Here is an 18,620-nt window from a genome sequence, read left to right as displayed (position 1 = left end):
TACAGCACACTGAGGGTTACCTTAGCATCTGATTCAGGTTGCACATCGCTTTTTACCTGACAGTTGATTCTTAAGCCTTTATTACATCACTCGGACCTGAGTGGACCTCACTCAGGTCTGAGTGACATAATTTCAATGGAATTATGATAAGCGTGAGGGTCCGTGCAGATGTTTGCATACCTGCCCGTTTGTTAGGACCAAACTGACAGTGCAGTGTAAAGAACACATGTGCCAAAGGCAGTGGACTTCAAGTGGACTTGATAATGAGTACTCAGCATCGGGTCTGTTCGTGTCGGTTTGTGTAAAAGTATAATCATGGCTTTATTGGACACTCCAGGCTCCAGTTGCCTAGTTAGCAAGGTTTTAGCAAGGTCTGAAAGTAAATTGAGCCAATAACATAAATGCTTTTGTGCGGATGCCCCTTAAAGAGCGTCCATTTGGGTTGTTGCCTCTTGCAGCATGGTGTTAAAAATGCCAACAAAGCAGACAGTTTACTAAACACGTTTCAAGCCAACCTTAAAGAATAAACACATCTAAGATTTGTTCATTCTTTAAGGAAAGTTTCTGAAGCTGACTGACGGCTCCTGACATAATAAACACCAACTGCATGTGTTATTTCAAGTCAGATATGCTACTTGTTCCTTTAACCTTGCTCACCCCAACACCCCTCAGTCCATTTTTAGTCTTTCCATGCCGAGCTGGCTGACAGCCTATGTCGGTCACTAGCTGCACTACGACCTGTAGTGAAACACAATCAATCCCCAAGCAGGATGCCTTTAGAGCATTCATATTCTGGGAAAGAAGAATAATATACGTTCATCTCCTGTTATACAACTGTGGCAAACTGGCATTGTTCTTTCTCCTCTCCTCCCACAGAAATTCTAACAATCTCAATAACATAATATCATTGTTTTGGCTCACCTCCCCTAAAAACTTTATCTTGAAACATTCCTAAATCCTCTAACCCTTCTTTCCCTCTGTGCAAATCCTTAGCCATTCAAAACACACACACCCACCCCTCTCCACTACGTCTGTATGACCATGCACTGGTATTGCTTTCAACTGCATTGCTCCCCAAGGACATCTGAGAGTGTCCAAGTGTATGCCCAGAAACTCCAGCCTTTAAAAACAAAGCAGAGACTTTTCACTGTTTGCAAATTGAGCCATTCAGCATTAGCCCTCCTGTGCAAACACGCACGCATGCACGCACAGCATGCAGACGTCCTGTTAATACGCCAGTGAATCATACGTTTATTTCATGTGTTTGACAAAGCTGAACGAAAAAACACTATAATCCATCTCATTCTTCTTAGCTAATGCAAACTTTTGGGGCAATGTTTATACTTTCACAAATCCCTCTCATATGAATATACAGGCCCAATTTATTTTGTAATATCTCAAAAATGTTTTGCTCTCGCTGGCACATTTATGGTGGCTGTGTGTGTCCTGCTGAGTCTGAGAGAGACTTTGTGATGTATCGTGATGGATAAACATCCTGTGCCTGAAACATATTTTTTTAAACTAAATGTTTACATGTTCATCAAAAAAAGGCCCTAATTCGGACATTGTTTCGGGATGTTTGAGGTCGCTAATCAGAGCTGCTGTCTATTTTCTTGTATTTGCATCTATTTTTATATTTCTTAATGATTCAGCTGCAGAGCTGCTATGAATTTGCTTCCCACAGAGGCTGGTTTGAACTCAGGTCAAAGTTGGGGTGGGATGGTTCAGAAGCACAGCTGGCTGTTGTTATAACTGTTATAATTGTGCTGTAGACCCGTTCCTCTGATTTCTAAGTAAGAAATACATTTGGGTCACGAAAAGCTTTGTTTTAATGAACAAACCTGAGTTTTAAAAAAAATACATTTTGTAATAGTTCCTTTGTAAATCTACACAAACCAGCAATGGGAGGATGGGAGTTAATACGGACGGCTGCAAAAAGATGAGGCCTGTGCAGGACTAGTCCATATTTCCCAGGACACTAACTTTATTTTACATAACCAACAACTTTTATGTTTTATTTCACATCAGGGTTTTTTTTAATGTATAATGACTTTACATTAGCTTCATTAAGTTGTTGTGACATCCCAAATGCAGTATGCACAGACTGTAAGGTTGCATGCACTTTGTCTCAATTTAGAGACTCAGAAAGTGCTCAGAAAAAGAGCCACAGCTCATTCTAAATTCTTCTACAATAAAAAAGCTTTTACACAACAGTGTTTGATAACTATGCATACGTTTGGTAGCTGTGTTAAAAAAGCATCTTCCACCTACTGGCTGAAAATTGTTTGGTGCTCCCCCCTTTCCACTAACTAGACATGCAGGTGACCATGGATGGTGCAAAGTCTAAAGTGTTCCACACCAAACCTTTTGACCATTGTTAGATTGCCATTTGGTACTCTGGTGAGAACGTATTTGGCGAATACCACCTTTAGCAACAACATGGAGGATTTTGGCCCGCTTATCTTTGCACATTGCTTCATTTCATTGAGGTTCGCAGACATTTCTTCATGCTTAGCTCTTATAAGGTCACAGCATTTTAGTCTTGCTGAGGTCTGAAGTTTGACTTGGTCATTGCAACACCTTCATTCTTTTCTTTTTCAGACATTCTGTTGTAGATTTGCTGCTGTGCTTGAGATCATTGTCCTGTTGCATGATTTAGTCTGAGTCAAGCTTTAGCTGTTAGACAGATGGACTCACGCTGGACTCACCCCTGCTCCACTGTCCTGAGAGTAAATATGTGGTGTTTGTGCTGATATACTGTGTTTGATTTTCTGCAAACGAGGTGCTATGCATTATAATCAAACATCTCCACTTAGGTCTCATCTATCCAAAGGACGCTTTTGCAGAAGTCTTGTGGTTTGTTCAGATGCAACTTTGGAAACAATCAGCCGTGCTGACATGTTCTTCTCAAAGAGAAGAGGCTTTCTCCTGGAAACCTTTCCAAATAAGCCATACTCATTCATTGTTTTTCTAATTGTACTGTCATGAAACTGAGCCTGTAAAGTCTCAGATGTAGCTCCTGGCCTGTTTTTAAGTACAGGAAACAAACAATGGGAGGTGCTCACACCTGCTGATGATCAGTTTATCAAGCACATTTGATGCTTCTGCTACTGACCCTCATACTTCCTATGGAAGTAGTAAGGGTGTATGTAGTTTTTCACAGGACTTCAGAGAGTCCTATAAAATCTTTTATTACATGACTGTACTTGTCAGTGTGAGCACCCGTTTGCATGAGAAAAGCAAGTGTAAGTACAGACGTATGCAGTCAGACACAACAGATAAGATGCCAGCAAAGCAAACAAGACCAAACAGGAAGTAGTCAGGCAGTCAAACTCCGTCAAACTGACGGAGCAGGATTTTTGACAAGACAGTGGGCTGGTATAAAAACAAGGCAATGTGGGACAGGTGTGCAGGCAGGTGACGATAAGACAGTCTGTGAACCCGTCAGATAGTCTGCCTCTGGAGACAGTGGCCAGCTTTTTAGGGCTTCCACTGCAGCCACGATATCAGATTCAACACTTCCTGTTGTTTCCACCAGACTTTGCTTATAATGCAGATAATTTTGAGATTGAGTTTCAGCAGAGACATCAATATGTCTGCTCAAACAAGACAAGTCAGTATAACTCTAAGATTCTGAATATTCTTCTGCAGATACCTGCGTATGGAAACGACTGATATGGAAGCTGAGGAACCGCAATAAGAGCAAGTGATGTAAAACAAGTTAAAACAAAAGAACAGATGACCATGCATCACAGCAGCTTTAACTAGACAGAAAAGGTCAACTAAGATCTCTACCAGAACAACGTCCAACTCTGCACTCAAACTTAAGCATCTCAAGGCTCCCACCTAAACATAACCAGTGTTAAGCTTATGTCTAAACCCAACCTTTCAGTTTGGCAAGCCAGTCACATACTAGTCATAACCCAAGCGGTGTTATCATGAACTGCTCAGGCTCTTCAGGGGTAGCACTTCTCTTACTCCAAACAGGGAACTGTAGAAAATATATCCTATTTATAAGAGCCAACTTGTGGAAACGTTTTTAGCAACAAGTACCCACTGTCCTTGAAAAAAGAGCTGGCAACGTTGCCACAGTGTTGCATGTAGTCAGCTGGTAGCAAGACAGATAACAGTTTCTATAATCAGTGTTTAAACAAATTATTTGCTTAAGGGTTGAACGCCAGTTTTAGGAAGGATGGCAGCTGCAGGAAGCAGCAGTGGCTGTGCAGCTCTGTTTTTACCGTCGGATGAGACGGATCGGCTGTTTGTAAGGCACAAGAAGAAGAAAGAGAAGGAAATTTAAGGCATGCATATGGAAAACTTCGACATTTCTACAGAGCAGTCATAAAGCAAGTGATTCTAATATCCATGCTGGCATTTCAAAAGCCCTGGAAACTTTTCAAGTGTGGACAGTAAGACTTAGCTGTCTCTTAGATGCGTTTCTATTAAAACGTGCTTCCATAAATGCATTTCAAGAGAACTTGGATCACAATCACAACATTTTGATTGTTTAGCAGCTCAGTTATCTGCTCGTTTAATTCCACTAATGCTGACATTCAGAGGATATGGCAGCGGCGTCATTCATGCTACCTGCCGCAGGCTGCGAAGAACATTATCTCATTTCAAAACAGGATGAGGAACGCAGATGGACTGAGGTGAAGAATCAGGCCCATTCACTCAGTCACCTAATAGCACTACATAAAATTGCATAACAGTGAAACCGAGACACTTTGTGCACGCTGTCCTCTCATTACAGCAAATGATTGTTTCAAAAGGAGCGTTCGAAAAGAGGCGAATGTGGACGTCAAAATCCTGCAGTCGTGATTGCAAAACAAGACGGCCCCAGCTGATGCTGACTTTTGCGCCGCATGCTTTTTCTTTACCCTTCAACACTGCATAAATTTCAGATTAGTGCTACACAACGTGAACAAAGAGGTAATTAGACGATCCGAGCCTTAACAATTTGCCATTATACTCCCTGTCAAAGGCAGCGCACTCATCCAGATGTATTGCTTTACATGTGAGGTGTCTCTTATTACACCCATAACAATCTCAGACAGCCCGTGTCTCTGGGATAGTAATGTCATGCTGGGCTGTGGCAAGGCTCTCCCATTGTTCTCCACAGGTTGTTTATAGCTTTGTGCCTGATATATGATAACCAATAAGTGAGAAGTAGTAATTACAAGGCCCACACTCCAGCGGATCGCCTGATGAATGCGTGAAATAAAAGATGGGGGTTCTTTGTGGAGGCTTGTTATTACAAAGACATACAGAGACTTGACATACGGCAGTATTATGAGCAGGCAAAGGGGGGTATAAATAGCGTATACCCATTTCCACCAAATAGCAAAGTAAATAGCATTGACCTTCTTAAAACAAATCAGCCGCAAGCCAGAAAATGCCCAAATCAAAATACTCAATTGCACATATTCCGACTCTATTCCCGTCTTCTGTTCAGGTCAGGAAGGAATAACATGATTAAAAGAAATAAAAACATACAAAGAAAGCACAATAGTATCCTATTGTAGGGCCCGGGACACAGCAGCAGTGTGGTCAGACCGTGTGGCTCCAAAGCTAATCAGCGGCACAGTGCCATTTATTCTTTATGCAAGTCGCAGCAGGAATACCAAGGAGGTGCAACAGCCAAACTCAGAGGACTCATTTGTTAATTTGCAAATTAACCCAGTAAGTTGCATCACACTCGGCTTATTTGTGCCAGGAGTTAGCTGAGAAGATTAATAGCACTCTGTAGTAAAAATAAAGCGACATCCGTTCACCAAGCAGCTATTTCTGGCTCAGTGATGTCCTGAGATATAATAGTAAATGACCACACAGTCACAGAAACCATTAATCAGCCTTTTGAGAGACAGGCTAGCTGCAGCATTGTTTTATTTAAAGATGTGGTTCATTCCAAATAGGCAGTTTAGGAAATGCACTTTCTTAATGAGAAGATTAATATCAGTTTCTGGATTTTTCTGTGTTAAACACAGAGCTTGAGCTAGCTAGCTTAGCCTAGCATAAATATATGGTCAGTTAGGATAGCACCTTGGTTAAAGCAGAAAATCCAAAACTAACATGCCTAGAAACCAACCCAAAGGCCGTGTGTTCAAGATGTTACGTGGACAAGATGTTACGAGGACTTTCTGAGGAAATTTCTCACCTGTTAGTCCTCACGTGACAGGTTAGCGAGTGATTGCTGGAGGTTTCTGGTTTTCACCAGGGAAAATTAACAGACAACTGGTGATCTGACAGCTAAGTACTAATTTGCCTGAAGGCCCTTTATATGGTAAGATAAAGACAATAATAAAATAGCAAAAACCCCAACAATCAGAGCAAGCACTTGGCAACAGTGGGAAGGAAAAACTCCCTTTCAATAGGAAGAAACCTGCAGCCATCTGCTGCGACGTGGGGGTGAGGGGTGGGAAACATGACAAAAGAAATACTGTGGAAGAGAACCAGAGATGACTGAACAGAGTTCAGTGTATAAACACATAGAGAGAGTGAAAAAGGTGTGTGAACAAGAAGCAGTGTTCATGGGAAGACCCCAGCAGCCTAGGAGTATTGCAGCGTAACTAAGGGAGGATTCAGGGTCATCTGATCGAGCCCTAAATATGTGCTTTATCAAAAAGGAAAGTTTTGATCGCAATCTTAAAAGTAGACATAGTGTCTGTCTCCCAAATACAAAGTGGAATACAAATTTTATTCTGGATTTAACAGGCAGCCAATGAAGGGGAGCCAACGTATGGGAGAAATATGCTTTCTTTCTAGTCCCTGTCAGAACTCTTGCTGCAGTATTTTGGATTAACTGAAGACTTAACAGAAGTTTTTAGGACAGCCTGGACTGGCCACTAAAGCTGTGAAAAGGTGCAACAAAAAAGACATTGTGGGTAGAGCAAGTTTTGGGCTATTTCATGCTCAAACCAACAGTCAATGCAGTGCATACTGCTTTCTATGTAACTTGCATTTAGTTAACTTTTGTTATTCTCTGTTTTTTGTTATGAAACACTTTGTGATCCTTGTCTTGAAAGGTGTTTTTTATTTTACTTACTTAATTACTTATGTGAAGAGACCATACCAAGCAGTTGCTATTCTTTTGTCTGCCTCTAACCAAGGAATGAACCCAAACTTAAAAGCTTGAGTTTTTCAGTCTCTGAAAGAGCTTTCACTTTACTTCAGGAACCCTTATGTGGGTTATTTCACACAAACAACCAATATGAATCAAAAATCCACCTAACAGCTCCTCTAAAACTCCCTACAGTAATGCTCGCATTTGTTCGATATCTTACATCTAGTTTGTATTTGCTAAACTAAGTTATACATGAGAGCATCATCAATCGTCTCATTTAAAATGTTGAACGGCTCCTTATTTGTTTTAAAAAGGTCAATCCCGATTGATGCAGACTGAGGGCCAGGTAACTATCATCCAGGCTACTGCTCCACTCTAACCGTGATCCACCAGCGCTCCCACCGTGAGAGGCCTTGTGCCTTGCATAGACCCGCTAATGCATCCTGATAAGTGTTGCTTAGCTTACAGAGAGAAATCTCTCCAACAATAAACTGAGGCCTTCAGGGGGCATACTCAGCCTTCAGTCTGGCCCTCTCCGATGACCCACTGTCTTTGAAGTGTGAACTGAAAAACGTTAAAGTGGAGAGTGGTAATGGAACTTCAGTCAAAGCTTCTCCTTTTGATTCACCGAGGTCTGGGTGCTGACGTACAATAAGATATCATCTCGGAGTCTGGAATGCATTTCCTCCCCCGCTCGATCAGGCTTAATTTGAAGTCGGAGTCTTTTTTTCCTACCTGAAGCCAGATCTGATAAAACCGTCTTCTAGCCCGATTTGTCAAATAGAAGCACAGGAGTAAATTTCCTTTTATAAAGCAAAGGTAAAATACGTCTGATACTACAAAGTGCAGTGTTTGATTTTCACACTTCACTGGACAAGATGAAAATGTCAGGCTTTGCAGTTATCTTAAAGAAATAGTTTGAAACTGGGGAAAATTTGCTTTACTGTTCAGAGAGGGCTGAAGTCACTCCCTTAGCAGGCATGAGACAGGAAAAAACAGAAGCAGTACTTCAGCTCTAAAGCTGGATAAAGAGAAACGTTTTAAAAGTAAAACAGCTATGATTCGGGGGACGGGGGTTATAGTTTGTGTATTTAAGTATCTGTATTGGTATCGGTATTAGTCCAAGTAGTCCAGGATACTTATAAAATACGACTCACCAAAACTGAGTTAGTAAAGTTAACCCTACTAAAATTATTTTTAGCTTATCCAGCTTGAAGGACCGATGAGTTCATGACATAGAGAGGCGTCCACAGTTCACAAAAATCGAAGCTCGTCTTGGAGTTTTGCTCCAATTTTACTGAAACTTGCACACAAGTGTTCACCTTAAAGATCTTCACTCAAATTCTGCTCAAGATCACATTTGCGTTTTTTATGGCCACATTTCCATTTTTATAGCGTGACTTTAACGCACTCTACTTAGAGATTCATCTAATCTTCACCCCTGATGTACTGAACAGTATTATTATTGGATTAAAATCACCATACTTGTTGCTAGATGCAGATGGTGATGAACATCATCTTACTGGTGGTGATGATGGAGGAAGTGGTCCTCCTGCTTTATGAAGGTGTGGTTTGGGCCTGCTTATCAACCATTATCAACTCATATATTATACATAAATATTCTTTATTTTTAATAATAATTATATAATAATACATTTTATTTGTTGGCACCTTTCTAAAACCCAGGATCACAGAAAAAAATATTTTTAAAAAAACAGCATTAGAAAACAATTAGAGTCCATGTTTAAAAAGATGGGTTTTGAGTTTTGACTTGAATAAGGGAATAGAGCAAGTATTTCTGATATCAGGAGAAAGTGAATTCTCTGTAATGGTGAGACGGGCAGAGGGAACAATAAGGTGACCTGGAACGAGAGGGAGTAGTAATGTGGAGTAAATAACACAAGTAGGGAGGGGCAAGGTTATGGATGCATTTGGAAGTGAGAAACAAGATTTTGAAAGTGATTTTAGAATCTACGGGTAGCCAGTGAAGCTGCTGAAGAACAGGGGTGCAAGTTATGATCCAGGCTGCAGAATTCTGGAGGAGTTTGTGAAGGGACTTGTTAGGAGACCAAAGAGAAGAGAATTACAATAATCAATCCTAGAAGTGAGAAGTATAGCTACAGCATGGTGGGTGAGGAAAGGACGAGACGATTGGTGTTGCATAAATGGAAGTAGGCGGATCAGGTGATGTGATTAATAAGAGACTGAAATGATAAAGAAATGTTGAGGATGACACTCAAAATCTTAGACTGAGGGGAGGGAAAGATGGGTTTGTCAATAATAATGGAAAATGAGTGGGATGCGGTTAGAGTGAAAGCTGTGCAAGTAGAGTGAAAGTAGAACTTCAGTTTTATTAATATTGAGTTTGAGAAAATTGAAGGAGAATCATTATTTAACCTCCATGAGACAGTCACAAGGGGAGATGGGTGGAAGGGTGAAATTGGGTTTGGAAGAAATATACAAGTGAGTGTCATCCACATAACGGTGAAAATTAATATTGTATTTCCGAAATATGTGACTGAGTGGAAGCATGTAAATAATGAATAAAAGAGGCCCCAATACTGAACCCTGGGACACACCAGCAGAAACAGAAAATGAACTGAGTGTGATCCAAAAGATCTGAGGTAAACCAGGCAAGGGAGTTCTGATTAATACCGATGGATGCAAGTTTTTTCAGAAGGATAGGTCAGATCAAGAAGGATGAGGATGGTGAGACAACCAGCGTCAGCTGCCACCAGGAGGTTGTTGGGGATTTTTAATAATGCTGTTTCTGTGCTGTGAAGTGGTCAAAGGTTATTGAAATTATGGAGATCTGTAACAGGTTTTTAACAATGTGAGTAATGGAAGTAGTTCTCAATATCGTCAGTACTGAGGGAAGAGTGACTAATGGTGGTAATAAGGGGGACCAGTGAGGTAAGTGTGGCTTTAATTTAGACTTTTGAACCATTATTGATACATCAGATACTGAGGGGAGAGTGAAACTTGAAAATGACAAATGGTAAACAAAGAGTGGAGCAGGAAGTCAGCTTCAAAGACTTCAGCTCCTGCAGAATTAGGTTTCTGGTGAATATTAGACATTTTGATTGTGAAGAAGGACATGAGAGAGTTACATAAGTCAGCACATATATATGAGAAGGAAAAGAGTCCAGAGGCCAAGTAATGTTGTTAAACAAGAAAAGAAATTTAGGATTATATGCGCTAGAACTGATTAAACCAGAATATTATGCAGATTTGGCTGAGGCAATACAGTTCTTGTAAAACAAAATGTGATTATTATACATTTCTTTGTGTATGGTTAGTCCAGTTTTCTTAAAGAGGCGTTCCAGTTGGCGCCCCTTAGCTTTGAGAAGGCGCAAGGTGGATGTAAACCAAGGTGCTGAGAAAAGGAGACAGATCTGAGTTTGAGTGGAGCGAATGTATTAAGAAGGTTTTGATGTTTGGTATTATAATAAGAAACCAGATCATCAGGAGTTGAAAAACTACAGGTTAAAGTTAATTATAGCAGATGATTTATGGCCACTGTGGAAATATATAATAATATAAATATTCCTAAATATGCTTGAACTCAGACACTTTGATTTGGTAGTAAATTAGGTTATTCTGTCTTAGATATGACTTTTTTTTGTGTCTCCTCAACTTCTCAAAGGAGTTTAAGTCTAATTATTCTGTGCAATACAGCTACCCGATGACAAGAAAACATCACTTTCTTCCTGCATCTCATAAAATACAGTCCCTTGTGTTTATATTTATGTTTATCTGAAAGGGACGATGCATATTAATTCACATGAGCACTTTAATACATCGTGTAACAATGCCAGATTTAGACCCACAAGCTAATTTTCATTTGTAGCCCCTGGCAGGTGAACTGTGAAGGATTGTGGGCTGGATGAGCTGCTAACTCACTGACATTCTGGTTTACTGTTTACATCAAAGATTATATCCTTCTGATCTGCAGTGGCTAAAGCTCAGCTCGTAAACGATGGCTGGAAGTAACCATGTTCACATGAGAGGGTCTTGCATTAGTAAACTGTAAGGGTTGCACTGTACACATTTGGAATAAATGGCATTTTTTTGGTGCTTCTAGGTTGTCCTCATTTTTCAGCCTATAAGTTTGCCTCTTGGTTATGATTTTAAAACATTTTAACTACTGAAATTGAGCTGCACATATGAGTTTTAAGGAAAGCTAGCAGCTGCAGATTTTGTTTTGGCCTAACCAAGCGTGGTTTGCTTTTCAGTTTTTATATAGCTCAAGCAAAAAAAAGTTTTTTATTTTATCATGCTGCTAAGCTACCAGCTGCTGCTGCTACTGGTAACCCTTTATTTAACATTAGATATGGGATTGGTATTTCATATAACTCTTATCAGCTCTATTGAAGCAAATAACGCTCCATGAACTTCCACGGCATCTTTCTAATTTTTCAGTGTATTTAACCTGCTGTGCAGTGCCCTGAATGTTAACCCTTCAGAAAGGGGCAGGACGAGGCACGTACGCATCTCGCTGCAGCAGACAGACTTTTAACACAGGGGCTAATAGAGACAGTATGCAGTTGACAACCCATTCAGTCCCGCAGGGCGAGGGGCCAAAATCCTTGAGTTCCAGCCCTGTTTGAGAAAAGATCAAATGCTCAGAGCGACAGCTGTGGAGCTGCAGGCTCTTCCCATTCAGCCACTAGATGGAAACAATAGCCTGCTCTGCACGACCACCACTGCATTCGTTTATTGCCTGTTATGCCTGATTCTGTGCACCGCTTTGTCTCGTCTCATCATGCCCGTGAAATCATCCTGTTTATGTATTCTGGGTATGCATGGGTCTTGTGTTTTTAGATCCTTCAACTGGTCTGCATACAAGCACCTGCCTCTTCTGAAGTATCTTTTAGCAAGGCAGCAAAAAAAAAGGAAAAAAAAAAACAGCTGCAGAACTGCTTTGCTTTTATAGAAACTGGCCCGCAGAGCTTAATAAAGTTTCACATTATATTGCATGAACACATTAGCAGAAATGGTGACAGAGTAATTTGTGAGTCAGCAACAGTGAAACGCCACTGGGACTATCACTTTACCATAGGAGCAGGTTATTTTCTACAACTCCGCTGGAGAAAAATAAACTCTAAGGAGCAGTAGTAGCAGGTTCCTTATTAGGGATCCAGAGGGGGAACGTTCCTGCCTCACATATGTCATTTTTATGGAGTCCTCAAAATTACTTATTAACACATAACCACCATTCCAGCTCCCCTTGTTTTCATATCCGACTGTATGGTCTGCATTTTATATGACTTCACGTCCTCATTGGAATGCTAGTTTGTAACTAATATTTAATGCTAACCAACTGCTTGAAAGTATCTGCTGTAAATGTGATACTTCTAGAAAAGACAGACCTTAGCTCCAAATCCTGAAGCTTCCTTTGTCTAAACCTGGTAGGGGAGACCGGGGATAGTTGTAACGTGGGTCAGTTGTAACACTTCCAATTTCTCCAATCAGGGCTAAGTTTCAAATGATGTGACTCATCCTGTGCATGCCCAATTCAGTTCTGCTATCACATGTGAAAAATCAGCACATTTTGTCAAACACAGACAATTTAACACGGAAAAAAGTAATTTGTATGCCAAAAAGTAAGTTTTTCTACTTTATTTTAATTTCTAATAGCATTATCTGCTTTGCAGTTAAACTCATCAAACTTAAATTATGTTATTTGTATGTCTATGGGGATATATTCTGTGTAGGTCTTTAGTGCTAATGTTTTAGCCGTTGGCTGTAATGTTAGCTAGTTCATGGCTATAGGAGTCTGGGTCAGTTGTAACAGCAACAGTCTGGGTAAGTTGTAACAATAATGTATGTTACAACTTACCACACTATTACTTTAACTTATATTAAACAAGTTGGGGCAACGACATCAGCAGAGAGAGGTTCACTGGTCGCTTTTGTATATGCGGTTAATGCCATTGGCAACACAATTCCTCCACTGTTTGTGTTCCCACACATACATTATGCAGACCACTGTGTAAGAGATGGACCAGTAGGAAGTACTGGTAGTGGAAATAAATCAGGATGGGTGCAAGAAACAGATTTCCTCATCTTTCTGAAGCACTTTGCACCACACTAAGGAAAGCCATGATAAAAAGTAATGGAATTGCGATGCTGGTGAACAACTAAATTTTTCAGCTTCATTGTTATGTTCAAAATTGGTGCAAGAGTTGTAGGTTATAATGCCCACTGAGCCAATGACGCCAAACTCAAGGAAGACCAACCAAAATTAATGAAATATTCAGTTGCAGAAAATTCCATAATTTGTCTTTTTGGGGGGGTTGGCATATGTTCAAAAGCTAGATTTCTGCATTCTGTCACACACACACATAGCTACATAAATGGCTCTAAGTGCATTCATGTGTTGAATAAACAAAGATTACATGTTAATGTTTTGTCAGTACCCTTATTTCATTGTGTTACATTTCACCCCAGGATATGTTACAACTAACCCAGACTATGGGGTTAATTGTAACATTTCACTCTTTGTGTTTGAGACCATACCATGCAATGGGTAATTGTGCTGCAAAGAAAATAGCTGCACTATTTAATAGCCGAGACATGTAAATACTTTGCATTACATTTTGAATCCACTACCTTAAAAGAGCTCCAATTTACAGACAGAAATGTGAAAAATGTTACAACTATCCCCGGTCTCCCCTACTAAAGCTGGGCGGATCTATCCAAATATCACTAGTATCATACCATCTGATCCTCAGTATTTAGGCCAATGATTTTTGTTGAGTTAATTATATTTTTGGGAGTGAAAAAATATACCCCAAACATGCGCTATGAAAAATGTCTTAACTTTTTTGTGTTTACATTCAGGGTCTCCAAAAAGGTTTCAAAATACATGAAAAGCTGAAAGATGTGATTTGGTGATTATTAAAATATGATCAGAATTTTCAAATTGATCTCATACGTCATGACGCACTGCTCTTCCCCTACATAAGCTGCCTCTATAAGTAAAAAGTATCGATACTGGTCAGCGAAATATTGACCCTGTATTAATTTGGTATCGATCAACACCAAAATTTGCAGAATGGCACATAACTATCTGCTCTGTGACCCACTTTCCTGTTATATTAAATATGTTAAATGCTGCATTTAATTATTCTACAAGCTGGGCAACACAGCAGCACTTCTAGTCCCAGGTAAGGGGGCCTCTGCAGGTTTACTTGGCACTTTACTAATGAATAACCAAATGCATGAATACCTTTTATGTATTTTCACACTGCAAACGTGTAGAACAGCCTGCTGTAAAAAAAAGAAATCCACGGTATTCTCATTACTTACTGAAATTAAAAAGTCGCTGTTGATATGCAGAGATGAATCCCTGCATGTAAGTTTTTATTATTATAGTTGTTTCTGAGTGAGATTTTTTTTTTTGCCTTTTTAACTGCTGCCCTACGTCGTGTTTTATGTGAAAAGTTGCCAAATAAGTGCAGCAGCTTTTCTGTCACATCGATTTTTTTTTTTTTTTTTTACTCGAGTGTGCAAACGACTATATTCGTCGTGGCATTGCAGTTTCCCCCCTCCCTCCAGGCAAAGCGCCTGAAAGGGTAGGCATACTATTCAGGGCAGAAATGTCAGAGGTATTTGACCATCCTCCAGCATCTGTCTGATAATTTTCCTTGTGTAGTGCTCGGGCTGAAATGTGAGCGTCACGGAGCGCCCACCCTCCTCCTCCTCCTCTTCTCCGTCTCTCCCTCAGTGAAGTCCCACTGAGCGGCTTTCAAACTTCAGTGTCGAGCCTGAAAGCGGAGGAGGAAGAGCTGGAGCCGACAAACAGCCTCACAGCAGCTCAAACAGCCGCTGTGATCGCTGCCTCTCTTTTTCTCTTCGCTCGATCCACTTTGAGGATTTACGCTCAGTTCCCCGGCGTTTGATTTTACGATTTTTGTTTTTGTTTTCGTTCCTCAATCGTGTATCGAAGTTTCCGACTGTCACGTTTTAGTCACGGACCTTTATCTCGGCAGACTGTGGGAGTAACCGCTTTAATTCAGGACTAAATAATAACAGCGAGCCGCTCCGAGTGCAGCTGGGGAGGTTTTCTAACGGAGAGCTGGCTGAATTTCGACCTGCCCTCGACATGGGGAAATAGCGGGGATCCTCTCTACCCGTCCCCGTGTGTCTTCTGAAAGACAGAGACCCCCTTTTTTCGTTTTCTTTTCTTTTTGGCCGAAACGATGAGTATGGACGGCTGTCCGCTGAAGGTGGTGATTTTTTTGTGGTGTCTGCTGGTGATTTCGGGTTCCAGCTTTGAGATTGGCTCCTACGACCTGGAGCGTGGCAGACCGGCCAAGTGCGAGCTCATCACGATCCCCATGTGCCAGGGGATCGGCTACAACCTGACCCGGATGCCCAACTTCATGGCCCACGACGACCAGAAGGAGGCTGCCATCAAACTGCAAGAGTTTGCCCCCCTGGTGCATTACGGCTGCCATGTGCACCTCCGCTTCTTCCTCTGCTCCCTCTTCGCCCCCATGTGCACGGACAAAGTGTCTACCTCCATCCCCGCATGCAGACCCATGTGCGAGCAGGCCAAGGAGAAGTGTGCTCCCGTCATGAAGAAGTTCAGCTACACCTGGCCGGAGTCACTTAATTGCGAAAAGCTGCCTACCAGGAATGACCCCAACGCTCTGTGCATGGAAGCCCCCGAGAACGAAACCAGGACGGAGGGAAAGAAAGGGGAGGGCATGCTTCCAGTGCCCCCTCGCCCCCGGCAGCCGGGCACGGGCAACAACCGCTCTCCGGGCAGCGTGGGTTCCTGCGAGAACCCAGACAAGTTCCAGTTTGTGGAGAAGAGCCAGTCATGCGCTCCACGCTGTTCCCCTGCTGTGGATGTCTTCTGGTCTAGGCAGGACAAAGACTTTGCTTTCATTTGGATGACTGTGTGGTCCATCCTGTGCTTCGTCTCCACCGCTTTCACCGTCCTGACCTTCCTCCTGGAGCCTCACCGCTTCCAGTACCCAGAGCGACCCATTATCTTCCTCTCCATGTGTTACAACGTCTACTCCGTGGCCTTCATCATCCGCTCAGTGGCTGGGCCCGAGAACATCGCCTGCGACCGTGAGCACGGCGAGCTGTACATCATCCAAGAGGGGCTGGAGTCCACCGGCTGCACCATCGTCTTCCTCATCCTCTACTACTTTGGCATGGCCTCATCTATCTGGTGGGTCATCCTCACCCTCACCTGGTTCCTGGCTGCAGGGAAGAAGTGGGGCCACGAGGCTATCGAAGCTCACAGCAACTATTTCCACATGGCTGCTTGGGGCATCCCTGCTCTCAAAACTATCGTCATCCTCACTATGAGGAAGGTGGCTGGAGACGAGCTGACGGGGCTGTGCTACGTAGGAAGCATGGACTCGGGCGCCCTCACGGGCTTTGTCCTGATCCCTCTGTCATGTTACCTCATCATCGGCACCTCCTTTATTCTCACAGGCTTCGTGGCGCTCTTCCACATCCGGAAAGTGATGAAAACCGAGGGCACCAACACGGAGAAACTGGAGAAGCTCATGGTGAAAATCGGCATCTACTCCATCCTCTACACCGTGCCGGCCACCTGCGTCATAGTCTGCTACTTCTACGAGAGGCTCAACATGGACTACTGGAAGCTGAGGGGGCTGCAGATGAAGTGCGGATCTTTCAACGGACCCGGCAGCGACTGCTCGCTTCAGACGTCCGTGCCCACAGTGGCCGTGTTCATGCTGAAGATCTTCATGTCGCTGGTGGTCGGTATCACCAGCGGGGTGTGGGTTTGGAGCTCCAAGACCCTGCAGACCTGGCAGGGCCTGTGCAGCAGGAAGCTGGCAGACAGGACTAGTAGTAGGAAACCCTGCAGCGGTGTCAGCTGCGGCAGCACACACTGCCACTACAAATCTCCTGCTGTGGTTCTGCACATGGCCAAGACTGACCTGCACTCAGACAACCCCACACACGTCTGAGATTGAGCACACACACACACGCACACACACTCACACACCTTTGCCCTGTGTAAGGAGCTGCTAAAAGACTTAATATGAAGATGAGGCATTGAATTGAACTGTCACTTACTTCTGTGCTGCTGCCAAGGGACACGAAGCTACACCATGAGAAACTATAAACAGTATTCAGTGCATAAAGGGAAAAATGTTCAGTATTGGTATCCATATGTTTCCTGTTCATAGTGTTCTGTGCAGTAGACATGCCCGGTGTTGCAAAGAGAGGGAAAAAGAGACTCGTAGGGGAGGTATGTCGGGAAATATTAGCGTATTCTCCTCCCTGAAAGTGGCATGATTAACTGTATAAATGTGTATAAATGTGTTATTTATTGTCAATATATTTAATTTAAAGTTCACCTTGGCTCTTACAGGATTTGTTGTTTAGATACATTTATTAAAAAGGTCGTGGGAAATCAAGTGCCTTTTCTAAGACCTCTGGTTCTGGCCTTTTGAAGGATAATAAATTTGTGGAACTCATCCTCAACTTTCTTGCCTTCTTGTTGTTTTGATGACCGTTTAACAGTTTCAGCAACCTTCAATAAGTTTCCGTGGCCACAAATGATTGTTTGAATAGATTTCGTAGCTTTTCTTCTTCGGGGATTTTTTTTTTTTACAGCAGGACTGCTGCCGCGTGTGTTGTCTTCCAAAGCGCAGGCTACATCCCAGAGGCGTCCCCGACAATAATCCTCAAAGAGAATTGCTGATGAATAGAGTGACAAACCGTGGCAAGTATTAATGTTTGCATCATCAGAGGAATATATTTAATTAATGGCTGTTTTAATCCTTCCGCCGAATCGCTGTTGTTGCCCTCTCGCTGCTCTATTTGATCCCCGTGCAAACACTCGGCACTTTGATGTGAGAGGACAGACCTGAAGTGGATTTCAGCCTTATTGCATGGTTTCACTGACAGATTGAAGCTTAGCGCACGCGGCCAAAACTGTGGTTGCTCATCGAGTAGATGGATTATTAACTTAATATTCGAGTTTATATGCGGCTTGTGTCTCTTGGAGCCTGCGCTTGTGATATGAATTAAGGAATTCCGCTAAGCAGTGCATTTTGTTTGGCTAAAGCAACAACGTGCTCTCAGAAACTGACACGAGGTATAAATGATCGCTGGCTGATTCAGAGAGAAGGTATGCATAGCATTATTTTTCATTGAACAAATACTCTAAGTTGGTCCTCTGCAGCTAACTTTTCAGTAATAAACCTGATTTTAACTGTGCATGAGCGCTACCATCTCCTCACACGGTCCATAAAAAAGTGAAAATAAATAGCTTTTACATTACTGGACTTTAACAGTGTAAGCGCCAACGTAAACTGCAGCCACACACACACACACACACAGCAAGTTGTGTGGAAATTAGTGTTTGACAGCGGTGGAGTTTATTATGTTTGTGTGTAATTGTGTGCTGTGTCACCACAATCGCCAGCAGCAGCAGCAGGAGCAGCTTGTGGGAGTGATAGTTTGGTAAAAGTGGGATGACCAGGAACGTTACCGGGATGTGAGCTGGGTGAAGCAGGGGTGAGCTCGCTGACCATCTCCGGACATCTAAAAG

General features: G+C 42.3%; 1 protein-coding gene across 1 annotated transcript; it reads left to right on the top strand.

Annotated features, from left to right (window-relative positions):
* Window positions 1-14,790: 14,790 nt before the first annotated feature.
* fzd9b (frizzled class receptor 9b) lies at window positions 14,791-17,481 on the top strand. The gene has a single exon (XM_006799916.3). It carries the CDS (start codon window positions 15,271-15,273, stop codon window positions 17,026-17,028), a length of 1,758 nt encoding a protein of 585 aa, XP_006799979.1. The 5' UTR covers window positions 14,791-15,270; the 3' UTR covers window positions 17,029-17,481.
* Window positions 17,482-18,620: the final 1,139 nt, after the last annotated feature.

Source organism: Neolamprologus brichardi, chromosome 14 (genome assembly GCF_056152115.1).
Source record: "Neolamprologus brichardi isolate AB-2024 chromosome 14, ASM5615211v1, whole genome shotgun sequence".
NCBI classification, from domain to species: Eukaryota; Metazoa; Chordata; class Actinopteri; order Cichliformes; family Cichlidae; genus Neolamprologus; species Neolamprologus brichardi.
The sequence above is the reverse complement of the archived record's forward strand: the minus strand, read 5'-3'. Positions and strand labels throughout refer to the sequence as shown.